This window comes from Sinocyclocheilus grahami, unplaced genomic scaffold (genome assembly GCF_001515645.1).
Source record: "Sinocyclocheilus grahami isolate Dianchi unplaced genomic scaffold, SAMN03320097.WGS_v1.1 scaffold614.1, whole genome shotgun sequence".
NCBI lineage: Eukaryota > Metazoa > Chordata > Actinopteri > Cypriniformes > Cyprinidae > Sinocyclocheilus > Sinocyclocheilus grahami.
In genome coordinates, this window is record NW_015505793.1 from 532,013 (window position 1) to 557,224 (window position 25,212).

Sequence of the window (25,212 nt, forward strand, 5' to 3'; positions counted from 1 at the left end):
TTTTAAATTTCACAGTTCAGTTGAACTTCACAAACATTGTCATTCATAAGAAAACATCCTCAGTTGTGGCACGTATGCACTAAAAGTAAAACAGCATGTCCAAATGTGTGTGTGTGTGTGTGTGTGTACTGGTTTATATATCCTGGTGGGGACTTAAACCTGAATACACACAGACTCATGGGGACTCGTGTCACGGTGGGGACCTAAATTGTGGTCCCCACGGGTACAAAAGCTTATAAATCATGCAGAATAAAGTTTTTTGAAAATCTAAAAATGCAGAAAGTTTCCTGTAAGGGGTAGGTTTAGGTGTAGGGTTGGTGTAGGGCAATAGAATATACGGTCTGTACAGTAGAAAAACCATTACGCCTATGGAGAGTCCCCACAAGGATAGCTGACCAGATGTGTGTGTGTGTGTGTGTGTGTTGGATGAGTGTGGTTAACAAATCTGTCTGATTGCCATTGACATCAGTCACAAACACATTAAGGGAATGCTTGTGGGAGAGAATTACATCAACAGCAGTTGATGAAATAATTTTGGCAGACAGACAAGACGTGGTCTGATGAAAGGGTTTGAGCAGTCAGGCCATTGATAAACTTGCTGCATGATGAAGACAAAGACATGCACGCACTGATGCATAGACACTTTGAACTAAGAGAATAAAAGTCAAGGGATTTCACAACATGAACTCTGTATTCAAAGGCAAGAGTATCAAATGCACGCTCAAGGACAGAGTCCAAATATTAGTTCGTGCACAGAGCGTGACACTTAATTGCAATGAAGTAAGTCTTTGAGTCAAAATACACACACGCACACACACACACAAATGATGGTACCCCCACATTACCAGGAGTTTCAACTGACTTTATGGTTTTATATTGAGCTAATGATATTGTCTGTCCCCCAGTCCTCACAGAAACCTTTCAGATTTTTTTACATTTTCAGTAAATGTTTCATTAATTTAGCCGTTTGAATTACAGGGGCAGTCGCATTGTGGGTAAAGTCAGGTTTGCTTACATTATGAATCCATTTTTGGTTCTATGGTGTAGGTCAAACCAGCACACACACAAGCAAACATAAGGAAAAGGCTGCTATAGTAAATGCAAAACAATACAGTGTACAAACAATACATCTTATTTGCCCATGTGAAGTTATTAAACTCATACATATCCAACAACACAGTTGATCTGGAAACAGCATACTTCTTTAATTTATTTACAAGAATAAATAATTATGTCTAACTTTTAAAAATTATATACTGTACTTTAACTAGTATTACATTTTAAACTTACATTTAAAGGAGTCATATGATGTTGCTAAAAAGAACATTATTTTGTGTATTTGGTGTAATGAAATGTGTTGGGGACATAATTACTGATTATAATGACTTATACTGTCTTTTTTTGCATTGCATCACGCCGCGTAAACATAAAAACCATGTCTGCATTTGTGATCGCAGAAATTACAAACTACAAACACTACTCTACACTGCTCAAAACTCGCATTTGAATCGTCAGTGGCAAATCCTTTAAATATGAAAACGTACTTACAGTCTGTGAGTCAGAACAGCCGGCATTGTAGTCTACTCTACCAGGATCAGGAAACAGTCCTCCATAAAATGCGTTGCACACATCTGAATATTTGGGTTGAACTGTTCTGGAACAGTGTTGTAAATACAACTTAACCACTGATTTCTAGTTGTGTCCTCTTTTGGAAGACCAAACAAAGTAGTTTCGCTTTCACAAAGAAACACACAGCGGGCTAGAGTGAGCGGCGGCGGGCTAGAGTGAGGAATGGCCGGCAGGCTTGAGAACAGCGCGGCGGGCGGATTCGACGAAGGAGCGTCCAGCGGGCTTGCGGCAACCACATGTGACGACCCCGGGCTGGACTCCGCTTCGTCTACGGTGAAAGCCGATCCAGCGATCCACAGCGCAAAGTTGATGTATTTCCTCAGCGACCAGCACGGATCAGCTCCAGGCATGACGAAGCAGATATCGTCCTCTTTTGGAATACCAAACAAAGTAGTACAGCGAGAATCAAAGTTACGCCTTCTTTCTTTGCGTGAACATTTGGGCGGCGTTATGCAAATCTTCCCACATAGTGACGTAGGTATGTGGGGGCGTGTTTAAACGAGGCGTTTTAGGTAGGCGTGGTTAACTCTTAACTTTTATAAAGAATATCTCTTTGGATTTGAGACTTTAGTCTTTGCAACTTTAAAGATCTTCTTTATGCACCAAGAGCTTGTAACACTCCAAAGAGAAAGGAAAAATTTAAATTGCATCATATGACCCCTTTAATTGTGTACTGTTCTCTCTCTCTCTCTCTCTCTCTCTCTCTCTCACTCTCTTTCTCACTACACACACACACACACATAGAGGTTGGACAAAATAATGTAAACACACAGTAAATAGCTTTTAAATTCCTCCATTTGAATGTTGTGTATAAGAACATCTGCCAGTTGCTTTAGCGATTTTAAAGCGGTTTTAATTGCAAAGACTGTTGTTCTTAAAACAGCAACATTTGGGCTGTAAAGGTTACAGATGCTCCGGCTAAACAGGCTGATTTGCTTTTGAAAATTATTTTTTGGAAGTCTAACAAGTCACCCGTTACACTAAGTGCTTGTACTAAACACTGCTGAACACAACTTCTACCACACAGACTAGAGAATACTATGGGGGTAGAATCGTTGCATAATTCCAAATAAATACATTATGATCCACAAATAAATGTAAAGAGATTAACAAAAATAAAATGTATTGATAAATAAATAGAATGAGATCCACAAATAAATCTTAGAGTTTCACAAACAAGAATTAAATTCACACAAAAAATAAAATGAGATTTGCAAATAAAAAAACACATTCACAGATATATTTTTATGTCACAAACACAACTTTGCCTATGCTCATATTTATGGTGATGGCGAGGGGACCTGTTCGGTTCACTTAATTTTGTCGTGGCCACGTCATATTAACTCGTGGGAATGTCATATTATGTCATGGCCACGAGATCATTTTGTCGAGGTAATCCTTATGTCGTGGCCACGAGATGCTATGTTGAGGGAACGACATATTTTTCTCGTGGCCATGAGTTTAATGCGTAAACAAACCTGCATGTCCATAGTAACCCGGGATTATCAGGGGTGTATTTATTAATATTTTATTTTAAATTAAGAAATTATTTCTTAAATTAAGAAATTTTTGCTCATTGTTGTTAATTTAACACCACTTACCTGTCTTAAACTGTCCTGATCGTCCATTTTGAAGCGGTTAATTAGCCAGAATAGCGAGTTTGGTGCCTGGTCCCACACTGATTGTAAGGCAAAACGAGATTGGTTGGAGCGAGAACAGCTACGATTGGTCGGCGCCACGTGACCAGTATCTGATTGGCTTAAGTAGAAGGGGGGTGGAGTCCATCCATTTGTGGATTGGTTTGCCTCTTGACGCTTGAAATGTCTCAAAATCCACAAATAAGCGCAACGATTTACAAATGCACAGGGAGCTATCCACAAATGCATGCAGCGATCTACAAATGCACAGGACATGATTCACAAATGCATGCCAGGCAAAGTTGTGTTTGTGACATAAAATATATCTGTGAATGTGTTTTTTTATTTGCAAATCTCATTTTATTTTTTGTGTGAATTTAATTCTTGTTTGTGAAACTCTAAGATTTATTTGTGGATCTCATTCTATTTATTTATCAATACATTTTATTTTTGTTAATCTCTTTACATTTATTTGTGGATCATAATGTATTTATTTGGAATTATGCAACGATTCTACCCCCATAGAATACTGACAACGAAAAGATAAGTAAAAGGTAATGTAAAAGGTTTTATTTTTTTAATTATTGTTATTTTACTGTAGTTCACTGAAACGTCAATAACCCATTTAATAATGGGTCCAATGGGTAAATTATAAGATCAAGCCAAATATATCAGCATCATTACTCCAGTCTTCAGTGTCACATGATCCTTCAGAAATGATTTTGATGCTGACTTGATGTTGAAAATACTTAAATGTGTGTGTGATATATTAGATTTAGATTATATATATATTTAGATTATTCGATGTGTAGAAAAGTCATGAATAAAAAAATACAGCATTTATTTACAAAAATAGCCTAATTAATTTGCTTGAATATTTCATAATATTGATGCTGAACTCATCAAAGCCATGTCTCCTTTCATTTAATCTGATCAATTTTGTATGCCCCAAAATTAATGCGATAAAAAGAGCATACAGAGTTGAGTTGTGTTGCATTGTGATGATTTTTACTGTAAGCGCTAGACCTGCAGTCAGTGCTTCCGCCGTGCGGCGGCGCTGCAGTTCTCGTGACTCCAGCAGCAGCAGAAGAAGAAGAAGAGAAGCAGCGCTGTGTTTCCGGAAGAAGACTCGGATGAAGCGCAGCAGCTACATCCACAAAACCATCTCACAATCAATAGAAATCGAAAATAGGTAAGACATTAACACAAGTGCGATAACTGCTTTGTGAGAGCGTTATTAATAATGCAGAGTGAGTTTTCAGCGCTGAGAGGCGTCAGCTCTCACAGTGTTTTCATAGATCGGTGTTGAGCTCGGGCTACGAGTGTGTGCGCTAATGTGTCCACTAGCAATACAGTACCCTTCTATTCTCTGAAATAAGATGAAATACACATTCAGTATCATGGTATTCATTAATAAGGTACCATGATATTGCCATATGATACTGATCTGATACCATGTGCTGTGGTCAGGGTTTCATGCTACTAGTAACTACTCCTGTCCAAATCAGTTTAGGCTTAGTGTAATGTTTAGCTTTATTTTAATACTACTACTAATAATGCAAATGTTGTTATATTGTTATTATTATTAATACATAAAGAGAAACATTCCAACTGAAATCTGAAATGTGTAGATTTATATATATATGTCAGGCATATTTACATTTAAATGTTAGTATTAAGGGTTTAAAATAGTGTCAGTCTTGTTATGAGGTTACAATAATAATGATAAACGACCATTATATTTATGTAACATGAATAATAAAATAAAACAACAATAATTATGATCTTATTAGCTTGTGTATTGTAACTGGGTCCAGCTGTTTTGAAGCGTAGCTGAGCATTTCTCCAAGGATTTCCCCCGATTGCTTGATTCTCTTGTTTCTCTGCTCTACATTGTGTAAAGGTGGTTTATTTTAACAACGTTCAGTAACGGATGTTCAGCACTTTTGTGATGACGTTGTTGACTGTGATGGTGTCTGTCTCTCAGTGAGGTGCTGCCGCCGGTGCGGGATGTCAGGCCAGAAGCGCTCCAGCGATCCCAGCAGCTCTGCCCCACTCAGCGCTCCTCCAGAGAAGAAGAAGGGCGCTGAGGGTGGAGAGGGAATGAGCACTGGGTCTGGAGGAAGCACTGCCACTGCTGTAGAAACGGTCATCAAACTGGGTGGAGGGTCCAACCAGGTCAGATGCTTTCTGAGATCTTAATGTGTGATTCGTGCTTTCTGGTGTTTGTTTCCCCAAGGGTTTTTTTTATATAATGTCTTACATCTTACATTAATTTTCAGATATGTGGAGTCTAGTGCTGGGCGGTATACCGGTTCATACCGAATACTAGTGTTTGTTTTTGTTATGCTATGAATTTTTAAAATACCGCAATACCGGTGTATGTCGCTTAAAGGGGTCCTATTATGCTTTTTCACTTTTTAAATTTTAGTCAGTGTGTATGTTTGGGCATAAAAAAGATCTAGAAAGTTACAAATCTCAAAGTCCACTCCAAAGGGAGATATTTAGTTTTTTAAAAATCCCTTTTCAAGAACTACAACGAGCGGCTCGTTTGGACTACAGCGTTGGTTTCCGGGCTTTGTGATATCACAAAGCGGCTCGTTAGAATATCATTCAAATAAGGCATGTCTAGAACAGCGGTTCTCAATTCCAGTCCTCACATACCCCCGCTCTGCACATTTTGTATGTTTCTCTTATTGCTTCATACGTTTGTTATAAGTGGACATTACCATATATTCCTCCATGATTCCAGTTTGAAGGGAGCGTATATGTTCCATACAAAGGGCATTTAAGTGTGCGAGACGTGAATTTAAATTGTATTTATTTACAGAGGTATATTATGTCCCACTTCACGCTTCTCTAGTAAGTTTAGTTTGTGTGTGAAGACGCTGCAGGCAAATCTGTAAATGAATATTCTGAAGTGGAGTAAACTTCAACGGATTTCCCCTGCTCAGGGAGTAGGGAGCAATGCACACTGTGTAGGGACCATGTCAATCGGAACACAGTTCATGCACGGAGCTCACTTCTAACGAGATGATCTAAAATCAGGTGTGTTAACAAAGAGAGACGTGCAAAACATGCAGAGCGGGGGTATACGAGGACTGGAATTGAGAACTGCTGGTCTAGAACAATTCTTATAAGTACAACACGACGTAGCTGGACGCCGCCGGTGTGCCTACACTCATAGAAAATAATATATTTGAATTTTAAAGACGTGGCGCGACGCTGCACTTCTCGTCCGGTCCGCGACTGCCTGAAACGCTGTTTTTTTTCACCTCCGTGACCCATTCAGTTGGCCGCACCGCAGCCGACTCGTCAATAAACGAGTACAAAACAGCGTTTCCTAGCACCTGTCGCTTACTGATTGTTTGGAATTATAAATATGAGCGTAGTTCGTCTGTTAATATCACGTGCACTTTTTTGTTTGTTGTTTTTTTTAGATTGTTACTCAGACGCAGGCAGTGCGCTGCATGAGACAAAAAAGTAATATAGCCAAAACAACCGTATAGCCGCTCTTTAGTGTAGATGCATGTTGATTTTATAAATGAGAGTTACTCCTGGTTAACATGTATTAAAAGGGGTCGTGTTTAGTCACTATTTAGTGTGGTATTTTTTGACAACATTCACTCATCATGACAGTAAAATAGGGCATTCTAAGTCAATATACTGCAGTATTTTCTCTCAATCAGTAGAAAACATGGTTAACACCCGGTCATGCATGAAAAAAAAAATACCGTCATGTACCGTGAACCGGTATAATTTGGAAAAATACCCTGATATAAATTTTTGGTCATACCGCCCAGCACTAGTGGAGTCTGTCTGTGCTAATAGTTTTGTGTATTTATCGGTTATATATTGTTGCTATGGAAAAATGAATTCTAAATCTCTTCAATTCTGAATTGTGAATCTTAAAACTGATTTCTGAATCTGGTCTCTTATCATTTGGTTCCCATTGACGTTGTATTTCGTTCTTGCAGGAAGAACAAGATATTAAAGCTCTGCAGATCAAAAACAGGAAGTTGGGAGAAGCCCTTGACCAAAGACAGGTAGATAAGACCTTTATATTTATGTATGATGTTACAAAATATTTCTATTTCAAATAAATGCTTTTCTTTTGAAATTTCTATTCATCAAAGAATCCTTAAAAATGTCAATTTTTGCAGCACAGCTGTTTTTCTTTTTTTTTCTTTTACATTGATAATAATAATAAATGTTTCTTGAGGAGCAAAACATATTAGAATGATTTCTGAAGGATCATATCGTGTGACACCGACGACTGGAGTAATGATGCTGAAAATTCAGCTTTGCATCACAGCAATAAATTATGTTTTCAAATATCAAATAAGTCATTTTTAATTGTAATAATATTTCACAATATGACTGTTTTTACAGAATTTTTCATCAAATAAATGTAGCCTTTGTGAGCATAAGAGTCTTTTAAAAACGTTCTTTCAGAAATCTCAAACCTTTGAATGCACTATATAATGTTTTATTATACTGTTATTGTAATGCATTGTGATTTTCCACTGAAAAGTGGTGCAGGAAACAGTGATACAGATGTATACATGCAAACATAGACTGTTGTGTTGCTGCAGGTGATTGAGGATGAACTGAGGGAGAGAGTTGAGAGGTTGGAGACTCGTCAAGCGACAGATGACGCGAGTTTGTTGATTCTAAACAGATACTGGAACCAGGTCATTTTGGTTGTATTTACAGTCTACATTAATTCGAGTTCTATTTCTCTCAAATGTTACCATTTTCAAAGCTGAATTTTGTTCCATCTTTCTTTTTCAGTTCGATGAAAATGTGCGATTAATTGTGCGTCGCTATGACCAATCAGGGAGTGAGCCTGTGGAAAGCCAACCTCCTGAAGGATGCAGCTTAAAACCTGGAACACCAGAACCGGATGGAGACTCAAACCAGGAGAGAGCAAAAGACAGAGGTACAAAAAAACTGTTGTAGATGGAAATCAATGGATTGCACAAATCTGGCAGATGTTTCTTACTATTTTTGAAAAAAATAATCACAAAATTTCACAAAACCTTATGTCACAGTCTTGGCTTGGTGCCTCAGACTCAACCGCAGTCCATTGAAAAAAATATTAAAGATCATAACTGATCACAGATCAGCACGGTGTCTTCATATAACAAAAGTGTTGATTATCATTTTACTAGGTCTTAAATTTGAGGACGGAAAAACAGGAATCATGATACAGCTTCATGTGATTAATGAACTTTACAAGGGTATGATTTAATGAAAGAAATGTGAGGGCTGCACATTCAAAGTAAAAATACAACATTGTTGCTTTTTTTTCAAGCTTGTGGTTTCAGAGCTGTTCACAATCACTGTACACTGCACATTTATGCCAAGTGATTGCATACTGTTGATGAATTATCACAATATTTAATTTATGGTGTTTGTCTTATGAATATAAGAGTACCTAAAAGTCCTGGTGCATTTCGGTCTTGTTTATAATTGAAGTCCTTATGCATAAAATCTTTTTTTCTAATTATTATTTGTGACACAATATATAGATTTGACTAATATTGTCACAATAATCTTTTTATTGCATTCAAACACATTTTTACAATTTCTTTGGGGGAAAAAAATTTAAGAATCTTTTATAGAATTTAATGTTTAATACTTTGTTTTTATTAATTTATTTGTTGTATTTTGTATTGTGTACTACTATGTTGTTTTTCTAATGTATAATCTTTGCCATGAAATAGCATGTGAAGCTGATGTGGCAATAAACTTAAATTCAACTGTAAACTTTATTATAATATCAGCAAAATCCAATACCAGTCAACCTTAAATTTGCATGTATTGATATAGTACTAAATAAACGTATATAAATGTAGATGTACATATTAAATAAAACATTATGCAGTATCTTAAACTGTTTTGCAGTTGGATATGTGTCCCAGCCTATTTAATTAAGTAAAATAATTATGTATGGGTTTGTTTGTATGGACATATGCTATTAATTTTGTTTGTGCAGGTCTTAAAGGGGTCGTATAATGCTTTTTTAAAGATCATTATTTTGTGTATTTGGTGTAACAGAATATGTTGACATGCTTTAATGTTAAAAAAAAACATTATTTTTCAAATACTGTACATTATTGTAGGTCCTCTGTGCCCCGCCTCTCATGCGCAAAACGCCGCATTTGAACAGTCAATAGCAAATACTTAAACTAACAACAAAACAGTAGCTGATTCAGAAGCGCCAGATTGTCATAGCAAAGTCAGAATTACCTCCTCTCCTAGGTTCACGAAACGGTCGTCCATAAAATGCATTGCTGTTCTGTTGTAAGTGATCTTAAAGATTCCTAAATGCATCTACTTTTGGAAGGCCAAATAAAGTGCTTTTGCTTTCGCCTAGAAACACACAGTGTCTCCCTGACATGGCTGCATCAACACTAACTGCGGTTACTGAAACCACGCCTTCTTTCTTTGCATGCACATTTGGGCGCATTATGCAGATATTCCCACATAGTGAGGTAGATATGTGGGGGCGTGTTAGAACGAGCCGTTTTTGGGGGGCATGGCAGAGTCTTAACTTTGATAAAGAATATCTCTTTGGTTTTGAGACTTTAGTCTTTGCAACTTCAGGGATCTTATCTATGCACAAACGGCTTGTAACACTCCAAAGAGAAAGGAAAACTTGAAATCGCATCATATGACCCCTTTAATAAAAAAAAATATTTCAGAAACTGCCAGTAGAGTCTCACAGTGGTTGAACACTTCAGTAAATTCAGCATTAGCTCTGTTCCCCTTCATTAAAATGGACAGCCTGTTTTTTTCAAGGCCAGATCTCTGTTTTTTGTATGGGTTTAGCCTTGCCTTTAACTCAGACAGAAATCTGTTTTTGTTGTAATGTTTCATACAGGTCAACAGGGGGAGGCAGTGAGCTCTTTTCTGGCCATGTTGGCCAGCAGCACCAGTGAGGAGATAGACGCAGAGCTACAGGAGCGATTGGAGTCCAGCTGTAAGCAGGCCAGACGTGTGGTTGAAATCTACGAGAACCTGAAGAACACAGTAGACCAGCTAAAGAAAGATATGGAGTCTGGAACAGGTGAGACAGACTCTACTCTCATGGGTCACTAATCATGTCTTAGCTGTCTGTTCATTCAGCGTTTAACGTGCATTTTCTTGTGACTTCCTTCAGATGGCAGTCTCTGGGATGTCGCTGTCTGCCTCAACACCCTCCTGACCAATGAGAATGAACGTCTCCGGCAGCTGACCGACAGCCTCCAGCAGAAGCATAGTCACATGACCAGCGAGGTTGGTGGTTGATTTGTTGACATGTTTATCTGGTAACCTTGTCATATTGAGTGCTTACAGTGTATGTGCATGTTTAGTCTCGTCCGCTGGGCCGCGCGGCGAATCGTGCTGATAACAGAATCAGCGAGCTGCAGGTTCTCATTGAGGAGCTGCAGTGGGACATGGAGAAAATCAGACGGAGAGAGAATCGTCTTAACACGCACCTTGCAGAGGTGCTGGAAAGGGTGAGTGGTTTTACCCTACAAAGTCACCATGAAATCAAAATAGGCCCCATTTACCATCTTATAGGCAGTGTTAAATGGAAATTCTCCCTGTGTATTTTCTGAATGCATGTTATTGATCTTATAGTGGTCAATTCATCCATGCATATGTTGGATATTATTATTTTTTGACCTTGCATGGGATATAGTATGGGAACTTACTGTTAACCTATTAACAGTTTTTTTCTTTTTTGCCCATAGAGTTTTTACAATATTTTACAGTTAAAGTGGCGCTATTATGCTTTTTCAACTTTAGTTAGTCTGTAATGTTGCTGTTTGAGCATAAAAAAAGATCTGCAAAGTTACAAAGCTCAAAGTCCACTTCAAAAGGAGATTTTTTTATTTAACAGAAATCACAAAAAAATCTACAACAAATGACTCGTTTGGATACAACGCATATTTTCCCGGGATTTGTGATATCACAAATACCGACAAATGGGACGAGAGCTGGTTGAGCTGCAATAGAGAAGACAACGAGTGTTAGACAGCTAGCTTTCCCAAAGCAGACGAACTTAGAGTGGTTACAATCATCCGGGTTTAAATCGCGCTCAAATTGATTTGATTTTGACGCAATATTTACACTGAAGCTCACAGGCGGCTATGGTAAGGGGCATGACATTTCCCAACCAGGTGCCGAGTGCTGCCAATCACAGCACACACTGGCCCAGCTAACCAGTCACGGCACACACTGGCCCAGCTAACCAGTCACGGCACACACTGGCCCAGCTAACCAGTCACGGCACACACTGGCCCAGCTAACCAGTCACGGCACACACTGGCCCAGCTAACCAGTCACGGCACACACTGGCCCAGCTAACCAGTCACGGCACACACTGGCCCAGCTAACCAGTCACGGCACACACTGGCCCAGCTAACCAATCACAGCACATTTCGTATTTTAGAAGGCGGGTCTTCATTTGATACAGGAACTAGTCAAGCTGTTCATGCCAGACTGGGGAGAGAGGTGTTGTAATAACGTAAAATATTGGCTACTTGTTATGGATAATACAGGCTTTTATTAATTACCTATATTAATGTCAGTGACCAGTAATGTAGTGAATGTTTCTGCAATAATAGCAAATGACAGTGGTTTAAAAAACACTGGGATATTTCAAGGTTCTCTTTGTTTTATGTTGTCTCTGATAGACATTTGTAATTTGTAAAACCAAGATATAATATTTTTCTTGTTTTACAGTGTGGCAGAACTGATAGATATTGTGCTCTTCCATCATAACCAGGTGAACAGTAAAGGTTATAAGGTGTATGGCGAAGCAAGCAGTGTATGTGGAACCATCACGATCAACAAAAGAAAGGTAAACGACCAGTTATATGAACGTTTAGTGTCAATATTTGCACTTGGTGTCAGTGAATCTCACTGTAAACGTGAAGTAAGCAGCTATTTGCACACTGTAGGATCCTTCCGTTGAGTATTGGGACTTGCAGGTGCATTATATATATATATATATATATATTCAGCTCTAGCAAGTGTACTCTACCATTCAAAAGTTTGGCGTCTTTAAGGTTTTTAATTGTATTTGAAAGAAGTCTCTTATGCTCACCAAAGCTGCATTTATTTGATCAAAAATAGAGTAAAAACACCATAAGTATCTTTTTGATCAATTTAGTCTCTTTTGATCAATTTAGTGGAATGTAGTTCTTTGTTAATTTCTGTCAGTAAATACATATCTTTACCCCAAAGTTATGAATGGTTATGTTTAGTGTATCTTTAATATTTGCTAGCCTGCTCAAACATATGTTGTTGAGATTGGTAGAGCCTTGGCAAAATGATTAGAAAATGTTGCTATATAAAATTATTTGTTTTGAACCTGAACACCGTCTTAACATTGAATCATAATATGCTATTAAATCTCTTGTTAGTTTGAGGAGATGAACAGTGAGTTGGAGCAGAACAGAGAGCTGGCAGATAATCGGCTCGGTGAGCTCCAGAAGCTGCAGCAGGACCTGCAGACGGTTTACCAGGAGAACAATAACATGAAGGTAAAGCCCTCGAGACCACATACACCATTACCTTGTTAGATCCATCTTATGCTTACTGTGTGAGTATTGCCTCCTGTTCAGGCAATACCAGATTAAATCTGATATTTAGAGGCAGTCAACTGTTCAGCTCTTTGGAGTGAAAAATTACAAACCCCACACATTCATATCTTGTCCTTGAAAGAAAGCTCCTTATCAGCTAACACTTGAAGACCCAGATACTCTGGAACAGAGTAAATCACTCCTTTAGTATCAGTGGGATTTACTGCAGCTTCCCTGAATGAAAAAAAAAACATTATTAATAACAAAGCATTATTAAAAATAAATGTGAACTGAAATGGAAACTGTTGATGTGAAATGAATAGCAATTAAATGCAGTATTGTAAACCATAATAGTGCACTTTATATGAATAATGCTATTAGAATGATTCAGATTCATTAGCAAGGCATACATTGTTGTCTCTCTGTCAGGTGGAGCTGTTGTCCAGGGCTGAGGAGGTGGCCAGAGAGAGCGCTGAGTATCACTGTCTGCAGTCTCAGTTCTCTGTGCTCTATAATGAATCACTGGTGCTGAAATCTCAGATGGACGAGACCAAAGCTCGACTCAACACGACCAGGAACGCCCGCCTGCGCCAACTGGACCACATGGAGGTACATGGAGTGATGATGATGTCAATGAATAGTGAATTAAATGATGTTTGAGGATGCTGCAGGCTCAAATCCAAGTAGATGTTGGTTGTCTGTAGGGCTGGGCAAAAAATCGAATGTGTTCAAAATCGGCAATGAATCGCCTGCGATTTTGAATGCCATTTTGTGTAGCGTATCAGTGAATTACGGCTCTGTGTAGTAAATGCCGCTCTGTCTGAAAGCACGTGCTGGAGATTTACTACTAATCACCAGAAGCGGATTTACTGACAAGATGCGCATGAAAATCGCATTTGATTTTTTTGTACAGCCCTAGTTGTATACTTTCTCTCAATAATGGGTCACAGTTTGTGGATGTTATTGTCAAGTCAAGTCTCCTTTATTTATATAGTGCTTTATTGTGTTAAAGTAGCTTTACAGTGTCAAACAGACAAAACCGTCAGTTTATCAGTTAAAGGGGTCCTATTATGCTCTTTTACAAAGTCTTGATTTTGTTTTGGGGGTGTACTAGAACATGCTCTCATGCTTGGTGGTTCGAAAAACGCATTATTTTTCACATAATTTACATTATTAAAATAACTTTCTCCCCAGGCTGGCTCAAACGGCTCGATTAGTTCCGGCTTTGATGAAGGTCCACCTACCGAAAAACAAAATGTGTTGTGATTGGTTAGCTGTCCCAGTGCGTTATGATTGGCGAACAGCTTAGACGGTGTTTCAGTACTGCCCCTTGCTCCGTCTTTCAACAAAAGCTTTTTGTCAAATCCGGCCTTGTACTCCCTCATGTTGTGGAAGCTGTCCTCAGTAAAATGCGCAGCACACAATAGCAAATTGGGGTTATAATGCTCAGGGACAGAGTTAAAAAATAAATTGCAACCACTGTTTCCTGACAACATCTGCTTTCGGAAACCCAAACAAAGACGTTTGGGCATGGAGGTGAAAAAAACTGCGTTTTAGGCTGTCGCACACCGGACGACAAGCGCAGTGTCGCGTCGCGCCACGTTTTTAAAATTCAAATACATTATTTTCTATTAGTGTAGGCACACCGTTCGGCGTCTGTCCGCGGCGCCCAGCTACGTCGTGTTGTACTTGTAAGAATTGTTCTAAACATGCCGAAAATGTGACGCTACAGCACTGCAGCTGTTCTTCTTGGTTTTCTCTGATGCACTAACTCTGCAGCAGCACTTCTTCTTCATCGTCTCGTCTGATGCACTCACTCAACCAAGCGTTCTAACCACGACCTCGCCCCCTCCCCACCCCCCAACCATTTGATTTTCTGTAGGTGGGAATTATTTGAATGATATTCTAACGAGCCGCTTTGTGATATCACAAAGCCCGGAAACCAACGCTGTAGTCCAAACGAGCCGCTCGTTGTAGTTCTTGAAAAGGGATTTTTTAAAAACGAAATATCTCCCTTTGGAGTGGACTTTGAGCTTTGTAACTTTCTAGATCTTTTTTATGCCCAAACGTACACACTACACACTGACTAAAATTTAAAAAAGTGAAAAAGCATAATAGGACCCCTTTAATGTCATCGTCCAGCTCGGTTCGGTTCTCTTCCAGTAATGTTTGTGCAGTCGAGTCAACAGTGATGCCAGAACTTTTATTGTCATTAAAGCAAGAGTAACATGATGACTTGTTTGTGTTTGTTTCAGAATGACGAGGTGTCCTTGCAGCGTAAGGTCCGTACTGAAGTGATTCAGCTGGAAGACACGTTAGCACAGGTGCGCAAGGAGTATGAGATGCTCAGGATCGAATTTGAGCAGACGTTAGCTGCTAATGAACAAGCAGGTAACATAATAGGACCCCTTTAATGTCATCGTCCAGCTTGGTTCGGTTCTCTTCCAGTAATGTTTCTAAAAAAATTCATCGTCCAGCTCGGTTCGGTTCTCTTCCAGTAATGTTTGTGCAGTCGAGTCAACAGTGATGCCAGAACTTTTATTGTCATTAAAGCAAGAGTAACATGATGACTTGTTTGTGTTTGTTTCAGAATGACGAGGTGTCCTTGCAGCGTAAGGTCCGTACTGAAGTGATTCAGCTGGAAGACACGTTAGCACAGGTGCGCAAGGAGTACGAGATGCTCAGGATCGAATTTGAGCAGACGTTAGCTGCTAATGAACAAGCAGGTAACATAATAGGACCCCTTTAATGTCATCGTCCAGCTTGGTTCGGTTCTCTTCCAGTAATGTTTCTAAAAAAAAAAAATGCTCTAAAAACCTTCCGGTGGCGCGGCGCAGCTGAGCAGAAAGTTTGTGTTTTTCTTTGTTGAGTTTACGTGTTAAGTTCTACGTTTAGGTTTGTTGTGCATGTTGAAGTATAACGAAAATAAATAATGAGGGGGAAGAAGATCGTCGAAGTATTGCTGTTGCTTGCGCTGATTACATCGAGTGTTTATATGCCGCACGATGTAGCCAACGTCGCCGCATCGGGGGGACATGATCGGGTGTTGCGGGTCTGCAGCAGGGAATGGTTGCTGTCTCTACGGAAACCTGTGGTAATGGAGCCGGGCCTGCTGGATGGTGTTCCAGAGGAGTTGTTGCGGCGACATGGGGTCGGGGATCATTGTTGTCAGCTGTGAAAACGAGGGAGAAGAGGCGGCGTTCAACATCGACTTCGTCGAAAATGTCACAAGTTTTAGCAATGCTCGTTCACTGAGGAATAAGATGGACGAGCTGCGTCTGAATGTAAGAGTTTGTAATGAGTATCGCGAGTCGTGTCTCCTCATTTATTCAGAGAGCTGGCTTCAAGGTGATTTCCCGGATTCCCTTGTTCATGTGCAGGGGTTCTCTAATGTTCGCATGGACAGGAATAACAACTCCGGGAAAACGAGAGGAGGTGGCATTTGTGTTTTCATCAAAGACTCTTGGTGTAGAAATTATACAGTAAAGGACACAGTGTGTACTCCTGATCTTTAACTTATATGTTTAAGTCTAAGACCCTATTATTTGCCCAGAGACTATGGGAATATCTTCATCTGCGTTGTATATATTCCGCCCAGTGGGGATGCATCAAAAGCGGCTTCAAGGATAGCTGATTGTGTCCACCAGCAATTACAGAACAAACCTGATGCACCGATATTTGTATTAGGAGATTTCAGTCATTGTAGGATGGACTATGCTCTCCCAGGGTTTCAGCAGTATGTTTGTAACAGCACACGGAAAAATAAAATATTAGATAAAAGTTATGGTAACATCAAAGAAGCATATGTAGCTAAGATTAGGCCTCCTCTTTCAAATTTGGACCATAATACCATTCAGTTAATTCCTATTTACAGGTCTGCCTTTAGGAAGAGTTAACCGGTTTTAAGAACAGTTAATGTGTGGCAGGATACTACAAAAGAGGAGTTGAGTGGTTGTTTTCTGGCTACAAATTGGGACGTTTTTTTATCTAGATGACAATATTGACAGTATTGCGGAAGTGATTACAGGGTATAATCATTTTTGTGTTGATACTGTGTTCCCAAAAAAGACCAAACAATTTATCCAAATAACAAGGAATATATTACCCCCGAGATTAAGCAATATATTAGGTGGAGAAATCAAGCTTTTAAAAATAATAATAAATTGGAGTTTAGAGAAATTCAAAGGGAACTAAGGAGAAAATTGAGGGAAGCGAGAGAGCAACACAATTTACGTGTTAGAGAAGCTATTTCAACTTCAAATACTAAAAAGTTGTGGGATGTTGTGAGAGGAATGATCAATTTTAATTCAAATAAGAAAGAAATACAGGTATTAAATGAATTTGAAAAAGCAAATTAATTTAATAACTTTTATAATCGTTTTGAACTGACTGGTAGTGGTAGTATTGATAAATGTAGAGATTTGCTGAGTTCTGTAACGTGTGATTTCACAAAGGATAGAATTGTGGTGGACCCAAGTGCTGTTGCGAAAATTTTTAAAAGGCTGCATACCAAAAAGTCCAGTGGGCCGGATGGTATTTCAGCTCTTTTACTTAAAGACGAAGAGGCCCTGAGAAAGATCCGCTCGGTGGAGGAGCAGATCGATATACTCAATAAGAAACTCTCTCTGGCTAAGCAGGTAGAGCTGTGATTTACTGAGTAATGAATGACAAACATTCTGCTGGAAAATTCTCAATCGGTCACTCTCTCTCTCTCTCTCAGGAGGAGGATGCGTTGCTGAGTGAGATGGATGTTACTGGCCAGGCGTTTGAGGACATGCAGGAGCAGAACATTCGGCTGATGCAGCAGCTCAGAGAGAAAGATGACGCCAACTTCAAACTCATGAGCGAACGCATCAAATCCAACCAGATCCATAAACTTCTCAAGGAAGAGAAAGAGGAGCTAGCTGACCAGTTGCTCACACTCAAAACACAGGTGGGTGGGCTTTGGAGTTTTGTGGTGCTGTCATCTTTTGAGATAGACTGTTATGTTCATGAATGAAGGCTTGAGTGAATTGTTTGGATTATGGTGTTTTATTTTTACGATCTTCAGATTGCACAGTTGTTTTGGAAGGTTGCATAGCTGTGTAATACTGCAACTATGAAGTATTCAGACAGTCACACTACCTGTAACGAATGAAAAATATTTAATGTCATGTTCCAGGGGTTCTGTTTTGAATGAATAAAAAATGGTAACATAAGCTATCAGTGACAGAAATTAATTTAAGGGGTTATATTTGGCCCTTTAAAATGTATTTATTTATTTATTTTTTACCTTTTATATGGGTATTTTTTTCTAACCTTATTGAACGTATACATCATCTTTATGTCAAATATTTCCAATTAATCAATAAATTCACTTAGCATAGTAAGACACTATAGGGATGTTACCGATCGAATGAGATCAAAATCCATCTTTGCGCTGCAGAAGTGGCACAGATGCTGCACCTGAAGTGACATTTAGGTGTATTTTTACACCGGCTGATTAATGCAGCGCAGAGGTGGCGTGTCTACGGGTAGCTGCATACAAATGCTATGAAATTAATAAATAAAAGTAACAATTAAAAAAAGTGTAAATATAAAAATATGAAATGATGAGAAAATTTAATACTTTTGCAAATGAAATAAAAACATTTTTGGGGACATTCATTTCTGACCCTAAAATCTACTCCAGTGGCATATAACTTATCATTGTATTTTCTTTTTAAACTTCAGGGTTTAATCTTCCATGGTTAGACCTGGAAATGTCGGAGAATTTAAATTGATTTCCAGGCCTGGACAATAGTGGGATGTTACCGATCGAATGAGATCAAAATCCATCTTTGCGCTGCAGAAGTGGCACAGATGCTGCACCTGAAGTGACATTTAGGTGTATTTTTACACCGGCTGATTAATGCAGCGCAGAGGTGGCGTGTCTACGGGTAGCTGCATAAAAATGCTATGAAATTAATAAATAAAAGTAACAATTAAAAAAAGTGTAAATATGAAATGATGAGAAAATTTAATACTTTTGCAAATGAAATAAAAAAATTTTTGGGGACATTCATTTCTGACCCTAAAATCTACTCCAGTGGCATATAACTTATCATTGTATTTTCTTTTTAAACTTCAGGGTTTAATCTTCCATGGTTAGACCTGGAAATGTTATTGGTCTTATGAAGTATTCTAATTTGTTGAGATAGTGAATTGGTGGGTTTTTGTTAAATGTGAGCCAAAATCATCACAATTAAAAGAACCAAAGACTTAAACTACTTCAGTCTGTGTGCATTGAATTTATTTAATACACGAGTTTCACAATTTGAGTTGAATTACTGAAATAAATTAACTTTTCCACGACATTCAAATTTATTGAGATGCACCTGTAAATTACCCCTCATGAGTTTCTTAGAAATTCTTTATTCAAGAAGTGTGGGACCTTTGAAACCTGCATTTATGCGACCTGCCAAAAATACAGTCTCCTTAATTTATGGCGCTTTTCCACTGCAGTTTAGTACCACGTCAAAGAGGGTGGGATTATAGCAGTGTTCATTTCGTTGACGAATAATTTTCGTTATAATTTTCGTCAACAACATTTTTTTCACGACGAAAACGAGACAGTGACGAACTAAAACTCGTTTATGAATGACAGAAACTATGACGAAAATCTATTGACATTTTCGTCAACGAATAAAAACGAGACGAAAATGTTAGGGAGGGACGATTTGGGAAGAGATTTGTTCTGCTGCATGGTTGCGAGGTTAGATGCGTACATATGAACCGGCGGGACATAAGCTAACATACACTTGCTGCACGTCTCATAAAATGAACAAAAATATCAATATCTGGGAGTAAGAAGAGCAGACATATAGATAAATCTGACGACGCAAAAGAGAACTCAATTCGGTCTGGTTTCCTGAGCGCACACACCGAAGCAGTGCCTCTCACACAGCACACGAGTACTCTTTCGCGTCTCATGAACGGAGAAATACACACAAAATAATGTCGAATTGTTTGTTTTGACGAGTATTCACGTAAACGCACTCGGTTATGTCTTATGTGAGCCGAGTCCTTAACCATCTTCATCTTCAATAACCATATATATATATATATACACCTTGCTACGTGTACTGCGTTAGGCTAACCGAGACTTGTCATTTGCACTTATATATTGTTGCTCTTTTGTTCGTTTTGACTGCTTTTATTGTCCTCATTTGTAAGTCGCTTTGGATAAAATCAGTACATTGCATCGGTGTATCTGGTTTTAAAGGGACAGCAGCCTAATTTCTTCTTGACTGAATCCCTTTAGTAGCACGGGTTTGGTGTCTCGTGTCGCAAATCCAATGACACTGGTAGTGACTAGGGGTGGGCGATATAGCCTCAAAATTATATCACAATATTTCAAGAATATTTGCGATAACGATATTTATGACGATATAAAAAAAATATGGAACAATGTTTTATTGGTGATTGCAGTTGGCAGGCAGCAGCATTTAGTAATGCAAACAAAATAAAGGGCATTTTCCATCCTTTTCCAATGAGCTACTGTCATTGATGACAGACTACCTAATTTGAAGCGTAAATCTATTATCATAAGGTGGCAGCAGCAGCTGTGTGTTCAACTTGAAGCAGACCATGGGCGGGGTTTCACCTAAAAGTATATATAGTTTTTTTTTTGTGTGTGTGTTTGTTAGCTTGTTTTGTTTTTATAATAAATAAAAATAAAATAAGTAGAAAGAATAGAGAATGCTAGTGTTAAAGGCTCTTTTGTCTTTTTAAATAAAGCAAGTAGTTAGAATAGAAATAGAATAGGGAGTGCAAATGTTAGAGGGTCAATTTTTTTAATAAAAAAAAAACAAGCAGATAAAATTAGAATTAGCATTAATGATAGAGTTAGAGCGTCAAATGAAGATGAAAGAATGAAGATGTGTTTTCAGCTGTTTCTTGAAAACGATTAAGGACTCCGCTGCTTGGATTGAGTTGGACAGGTCATTCCACCAGGAGGAAACAGTTAATGTAAAAGTCCATGAAAGTTTTATCATAGGTAGAATGCTAAATGTTTCAATACAAGCATTTCAGTCAAATGTTATTTATGCAATATTTCAAACCTTTAACCCACTTGGGAAAATCAACCCATGGCAACAGTTTAAAAGTAGCCCAATCCTGTGGAAAAAACGCAGACTTGGCAACCCTGCATCCAACAAGAGCTGCAGGAGTCAGATTTGACTGATCACAGGTCGAGAATAAGGAGAGATGACTGACTAGACCATGCTGGAGTATTTGCTGCTCAACAGATCCTGAGCTCATTGACAAATATCTGATCTTGTAAGATGTGCTCCCTTTACACAGAGTGCGTGTGATCGCGAAAGTGAACAGGGCGAACGCTCATTCAAAGGGGATTTAAATACCAAGAGCGGCTCCCTGATGCGCCAAAATTATATACAATATTAGAATGTTTAAAGAAATGAATACGAAAATCGCGGGAGCTAAACACATGTTGGTCAGAGATTCAGCGGGAGCAATTAAGAATTAAGGACATTTTGGGCGATTAAGAAATTCCGGCCGGACGCATTTTTTTTTAGGTCCAAAAAGAGGACATATGGTCACCCTAGTGATACACCGATCAGTCTGCGCAGCGCTGCTTCAAGTCGAACACACCTATTGGGTTTGTGTTATTGTTGTTGTTGTGCGTGCTAGGGAACGTAAATGCGCCATATGTCATTGCGTCGCTATATCATTGATATCGCGATATGACACTTTTTTTTATCATGTAAAAATGTATACTGGTATTATTGTGGTATGATATGGCACACCCCTAGTAGTGACTATTCTCTCTGACCAATCAGTGATCTGCATTGTTCACACATCACATTTTAGAATCGGTATGGCTCGCGTGGAACCTCAACCGAGGTGGTACTAAAAAAGGTGCTGTACACAATGGAAAACCCCCCAAAAATGAGTCGTATTGAGCCATACAGGGCCATACTACTGCTGGGCGGTATGACCAAAAATTTATATCACGGTATTTTTCAAAATTATACCGGTTTCACGGTGCATGACGGTATTTTTTTTTTCATGCATGACCGGGTGTTAACCATATTTCTACTGATTGAGAGGAAATACTGCTGTATATTGACTGTCATGATGAGTGAATGTTGTCAAAAAATACCACACTAAATAGTGACTAAACACGACCCGTTTTAATACATGTTAACCAGGAGTCACTCTCATTTATAAAATCAACATGCATCTACACTAAAGAGCGGCTATACGGTTGTTTTGGCTATATTACTTTTTTGTCTCATGCAGCGCACTGCCTGCGTCTGAGTAACAAACAACAAAAAACAACAAACAAAAAAGTGCACGTGATATTAACAGACGAACTACGCTCATATTTATAATTCCAAACAATCAGTAAGCGACAGGTGCTAGGAAACGCTGTTTTGTACTCGTTTATTGACGAGTCGGCTGCGGTGCGGCCAACTGAATGCGCTGCTTCTCTGCCGCTCACTGCACAGAACAGACGCCGAGAGAGGCGACACTTCTCCGGGAAAGTCAGACCTCACGCTCGCGGGACAGCACTGGCGAAATCTTCCAACTGAACCATAGCTAAGGTGTATCCAAAAAAGTCGCTAGGTTTGTCAGTATGAATATTCTATAGAGAAAGCTGCTAAAGGGTGTGAAAGTTGCTAAATCTAGTGCTAAAGTCGCGCTCGTGTGTGTGAGACGCGGGAGCTGATGGCAGGGGGCGGTGGATATTTGTGGCGGTCAGTGTGGATATTGTGGATGAGTTCTTCTGTGTCATCACGTTCTATTAGTTCTACAGCTTCAGTTTCGGAACTTTCACGCTTGGTAACACATACAGCTGTTCCCTCACCACAGTGCAACAGTGAAAAGGGGCCCCTTTCAAACAGTGTCGCGTTCCAAACGTTGTTTAAGCGACATACACGGCTGTATTACAGTATTTTCAAAATTCATATCATAACAAAAATAAACACCGGTATTCGGTATGAACCAGTATACCGCCCAGCACTAGGCCATACCATGCATTTTTAAGTCACTTTGGATATGAGCTCTGCTAGCGAAATAAATATCAATATCTAATGTTCATCCAGGAGAGAAATGTGACGTTTACATCCCCTATTATCTTTCTGTTGTATGACTCTGCAGGTCCGTGTTTACCAAACTTGAATTTCAGTGTACAGCTTAAGACTGAAATCCTACACATATGCTTTTATTCCTGTTCTCCAGTGTTCACATGTGCAGCTGAACAGAACATAAGATGTGATTTTTCTGTCTTTCTCTCAGGTGGACGCTCAGCTGCAGGTGGTTCGGAAGCTAGAGGAGAAAGAGCGCCTCCTGCAGGGCACCATCAGCGCTGCGGAGAGGGAGCTGGGGCTCCGCACACAGGCTTTAGAGATGAACAAACGCAAGGTACGACAACATGTACTCACATATATGCAGTTTGTAGACTTGCAGTATCATAAATACTATGTGGGGGAAAGTAGCAAATAAAAAAACCCTCTATTAATTCTCTGTCTGTTTTAGGCGCAGGAGTCGGTGCTGCTCTCGGAGGAGGTGCGCTCTCAGCTGGAAGGGGTGCAGCAGAGGTTGAGTGCGGTCAGAGAGGAGGTGATTGAGAACAGCATTTCTCGAGAAAAGGAGTCTTTCAATGCCCGACGTGCACAGGTGCTTACATGATGAACTTATCAAAATTACAAAAGCAGTCACATTTTTTGCTTTTAATGACAAAAATAAGTATTCAAAATGTATCAAAGGGATAGTTCACCCAAAAAAAAAAAAACAATTTTTGGAAAGTGGGTTTCTTTATTATGTTAAACACAAAATATTTTGAAGAATGTTGGTAACCAAACAGTTGACAGTAGCCTTTGACTTCTATATTATGGAATGGCTATCATCAACTGTTTGGTTACCAACATATCTTCTTTTGTGTTCAACAGAAGAAAGAAACTTGTACAGGTTTGGGATAAGTGGAGAGTGAGTAAGTGATTTTTCATTTTTGGGTGACCTGTCCCTTAATTTTGCAATCTGCAAAGGAGCGGATTAATATTGAAATCAGGATTAGGCATAAAATAATGTCTTCAGATCATTCAGACGTGAAAATCAACTAAGAATTGAACCAACAGTTCTAACCTGGCTCAGAAGAAGACAGGAATCATGTCTTTGTAGCAGTTTTTATGGCTATTAAACGATAATACAAGACCTCTTCACCTTACAAGTGATTATCAAAAGCAAAAATGCTATGAAATGCATCATATTTTGTAAGATAATCATTATGAGTAAGAAACAAATATTGGATTTCATTCAGCAAATATGAAGGCGGTTTAATGGTGTTGAACGTCATACTGTTGGTCATCTGTCGATAGAAAGTGATATACTTTGTGAATTGGGGTAAAAATGGCTATTTTGTAAAAGTTTTGTTTAACCTTTCCTTTATCTCATTAGGAGGACATATCCAAACTGCGCAGGAAGATCGAGAAGGCCAAGAAACCTGCGGAGAACGTTCAAAATGGAGATGAGATCCTGAATGAAGAAATAAACGATTACAAGGTCATTATTGTTGATCATTTGAACGAGGGACCAGAAAGAGTTTTGTGTTCATGTCTTTAAAGGATACTTTTTTCTGTTTCACAGGCCCGGTTGACCTGTCCATGCTGCAATTCACGTGTAAAGGACGCCGTTTTGACAAAGTGCTTCCATGTTTTCTGTTTTGAGTGCGTGAAGACGCGCTACGACACCCGTCAGAGAAAGTGCCCAAAGTGCAATGCCGCATTTGGTGCCAACGATTTCCATCGCATCTACATCGGATGAGATTTATGATCCACGGCATCTGCATCTGTTTGGTCCAGTTGCTCAACATTGTTTGGAGGGTGGAGCTTGTCCTGTAACGTTGGGCGAACATCAACAGTTTTACATTCCACTTGTTTTTTTTCTCTACAAAGACATCCAACGTTTTCAGTAGATGTTCCAGCATCGGTTTTGCAGAACTAACCTGGTCACATTCCACAGGTTGTCCTAGCCAACATTTCTCACAACATTTCTGCTGCTTGCTTCCAGGAGTGTCCTGAATGCTCGCTGACATTTGTTTAATACTGCCTCGACGAGATCTCCCATTCCACCTCAACTTACATTTACAACCCAGAGCCAATGTGAACCCATCCACATAAGTGAGACCTGCCACTGAAAACAAGCTGCCTAGTCGGCTAGGCAATAGTTCATTTGCGTTCAGTTTGCTGAACAGCTGGTATTGTCATTTTTGTACTGTCTATTATTATTATTTATTTATTTTTGACTGGCTGTAGTGATGGTTGTGCAACTGCTTCATTGAAATCCATTAAAATATTGAAATGTATTGACAATTTCTTTTATGC

The 25,212-nt window shown here is 39.1% G+C and overlaps 1 protein-coding gene across 1 annotated transcript; it reads left to right on the forward strand.

Annotated features, from left to right (window-relative positions):
• The first annotated feature begins 4,372 nt into the window (after positions 1 to 4,372).
• LOC107557673 (E3 ubiquitin-protein ligase BRE1A-like) lies at positions 4,373 to 24,927 on the forward strand. The gene is made up of 20 exons (XM_016241160.1): positions 4,373 to 4,458; positions 5,254 to 5,444; positions 7,244 to 7,312; positions 7,862 to 7,960; positions 8,061 to 8,208; positions 10,156 to 10,341; positions 10,435 to 10,550; positions 10,628 to 10,774; positions 12,049 to 12,123; positions 12,689 to 12,808; positions 13,277 to 13,456; positions 15,103 to 15,234; positions 15,438 to 15,550; positions 15,951 to 16,131; positions 17,302 to 17,484; positions 17,568 to 17,780; positions 23,129 to 23,254; positions 23,369 to 23,509; positions 24,287 to 24,391; positions 24,476 to 24,927. The coding sequence occupies exons 2-20, from the start codon at positions 5,277 to 5,279 to the stop codon at positions 24,650 to 24,652; spliced, it is 2,679 nt and encodes an 892-aa protein (XP_016096646.1). The 5' UTR covers positions 4,373 to 4,458; positions 5,254 to 5,276; the 3' UTR covers positions 24,653 to 24,927.
• The last annotated feature ends 285 nt before the right edge of the window (positions 24,928 to 25,212 follow it).

Bases quoted from the DNA above. Each gene is read 5' to 3' on its own strand.
- LOC107557673 (XM_016241160.1), top strand. From the start codon at position 5,277: ATGTCAGGCCAGAAGCGCTCCAGCGATCCCAGCAGCTCTGCCCCACTC. The intron at 7,961-8,060 runs GTCATTTTGGTT...TTTCTTTTTCAG, and splicing joins TAAACAGATACTGGAACCAG to TTCGATGAAAATGTGCGATT. The intron at 10,775-12,048 runs GTGAGTGGTTTT...CATCATAACCAG, and splicing joins TTGCAGAGGTGCTGGAAAGG to GTGAACAGTAAAGGTTATAA.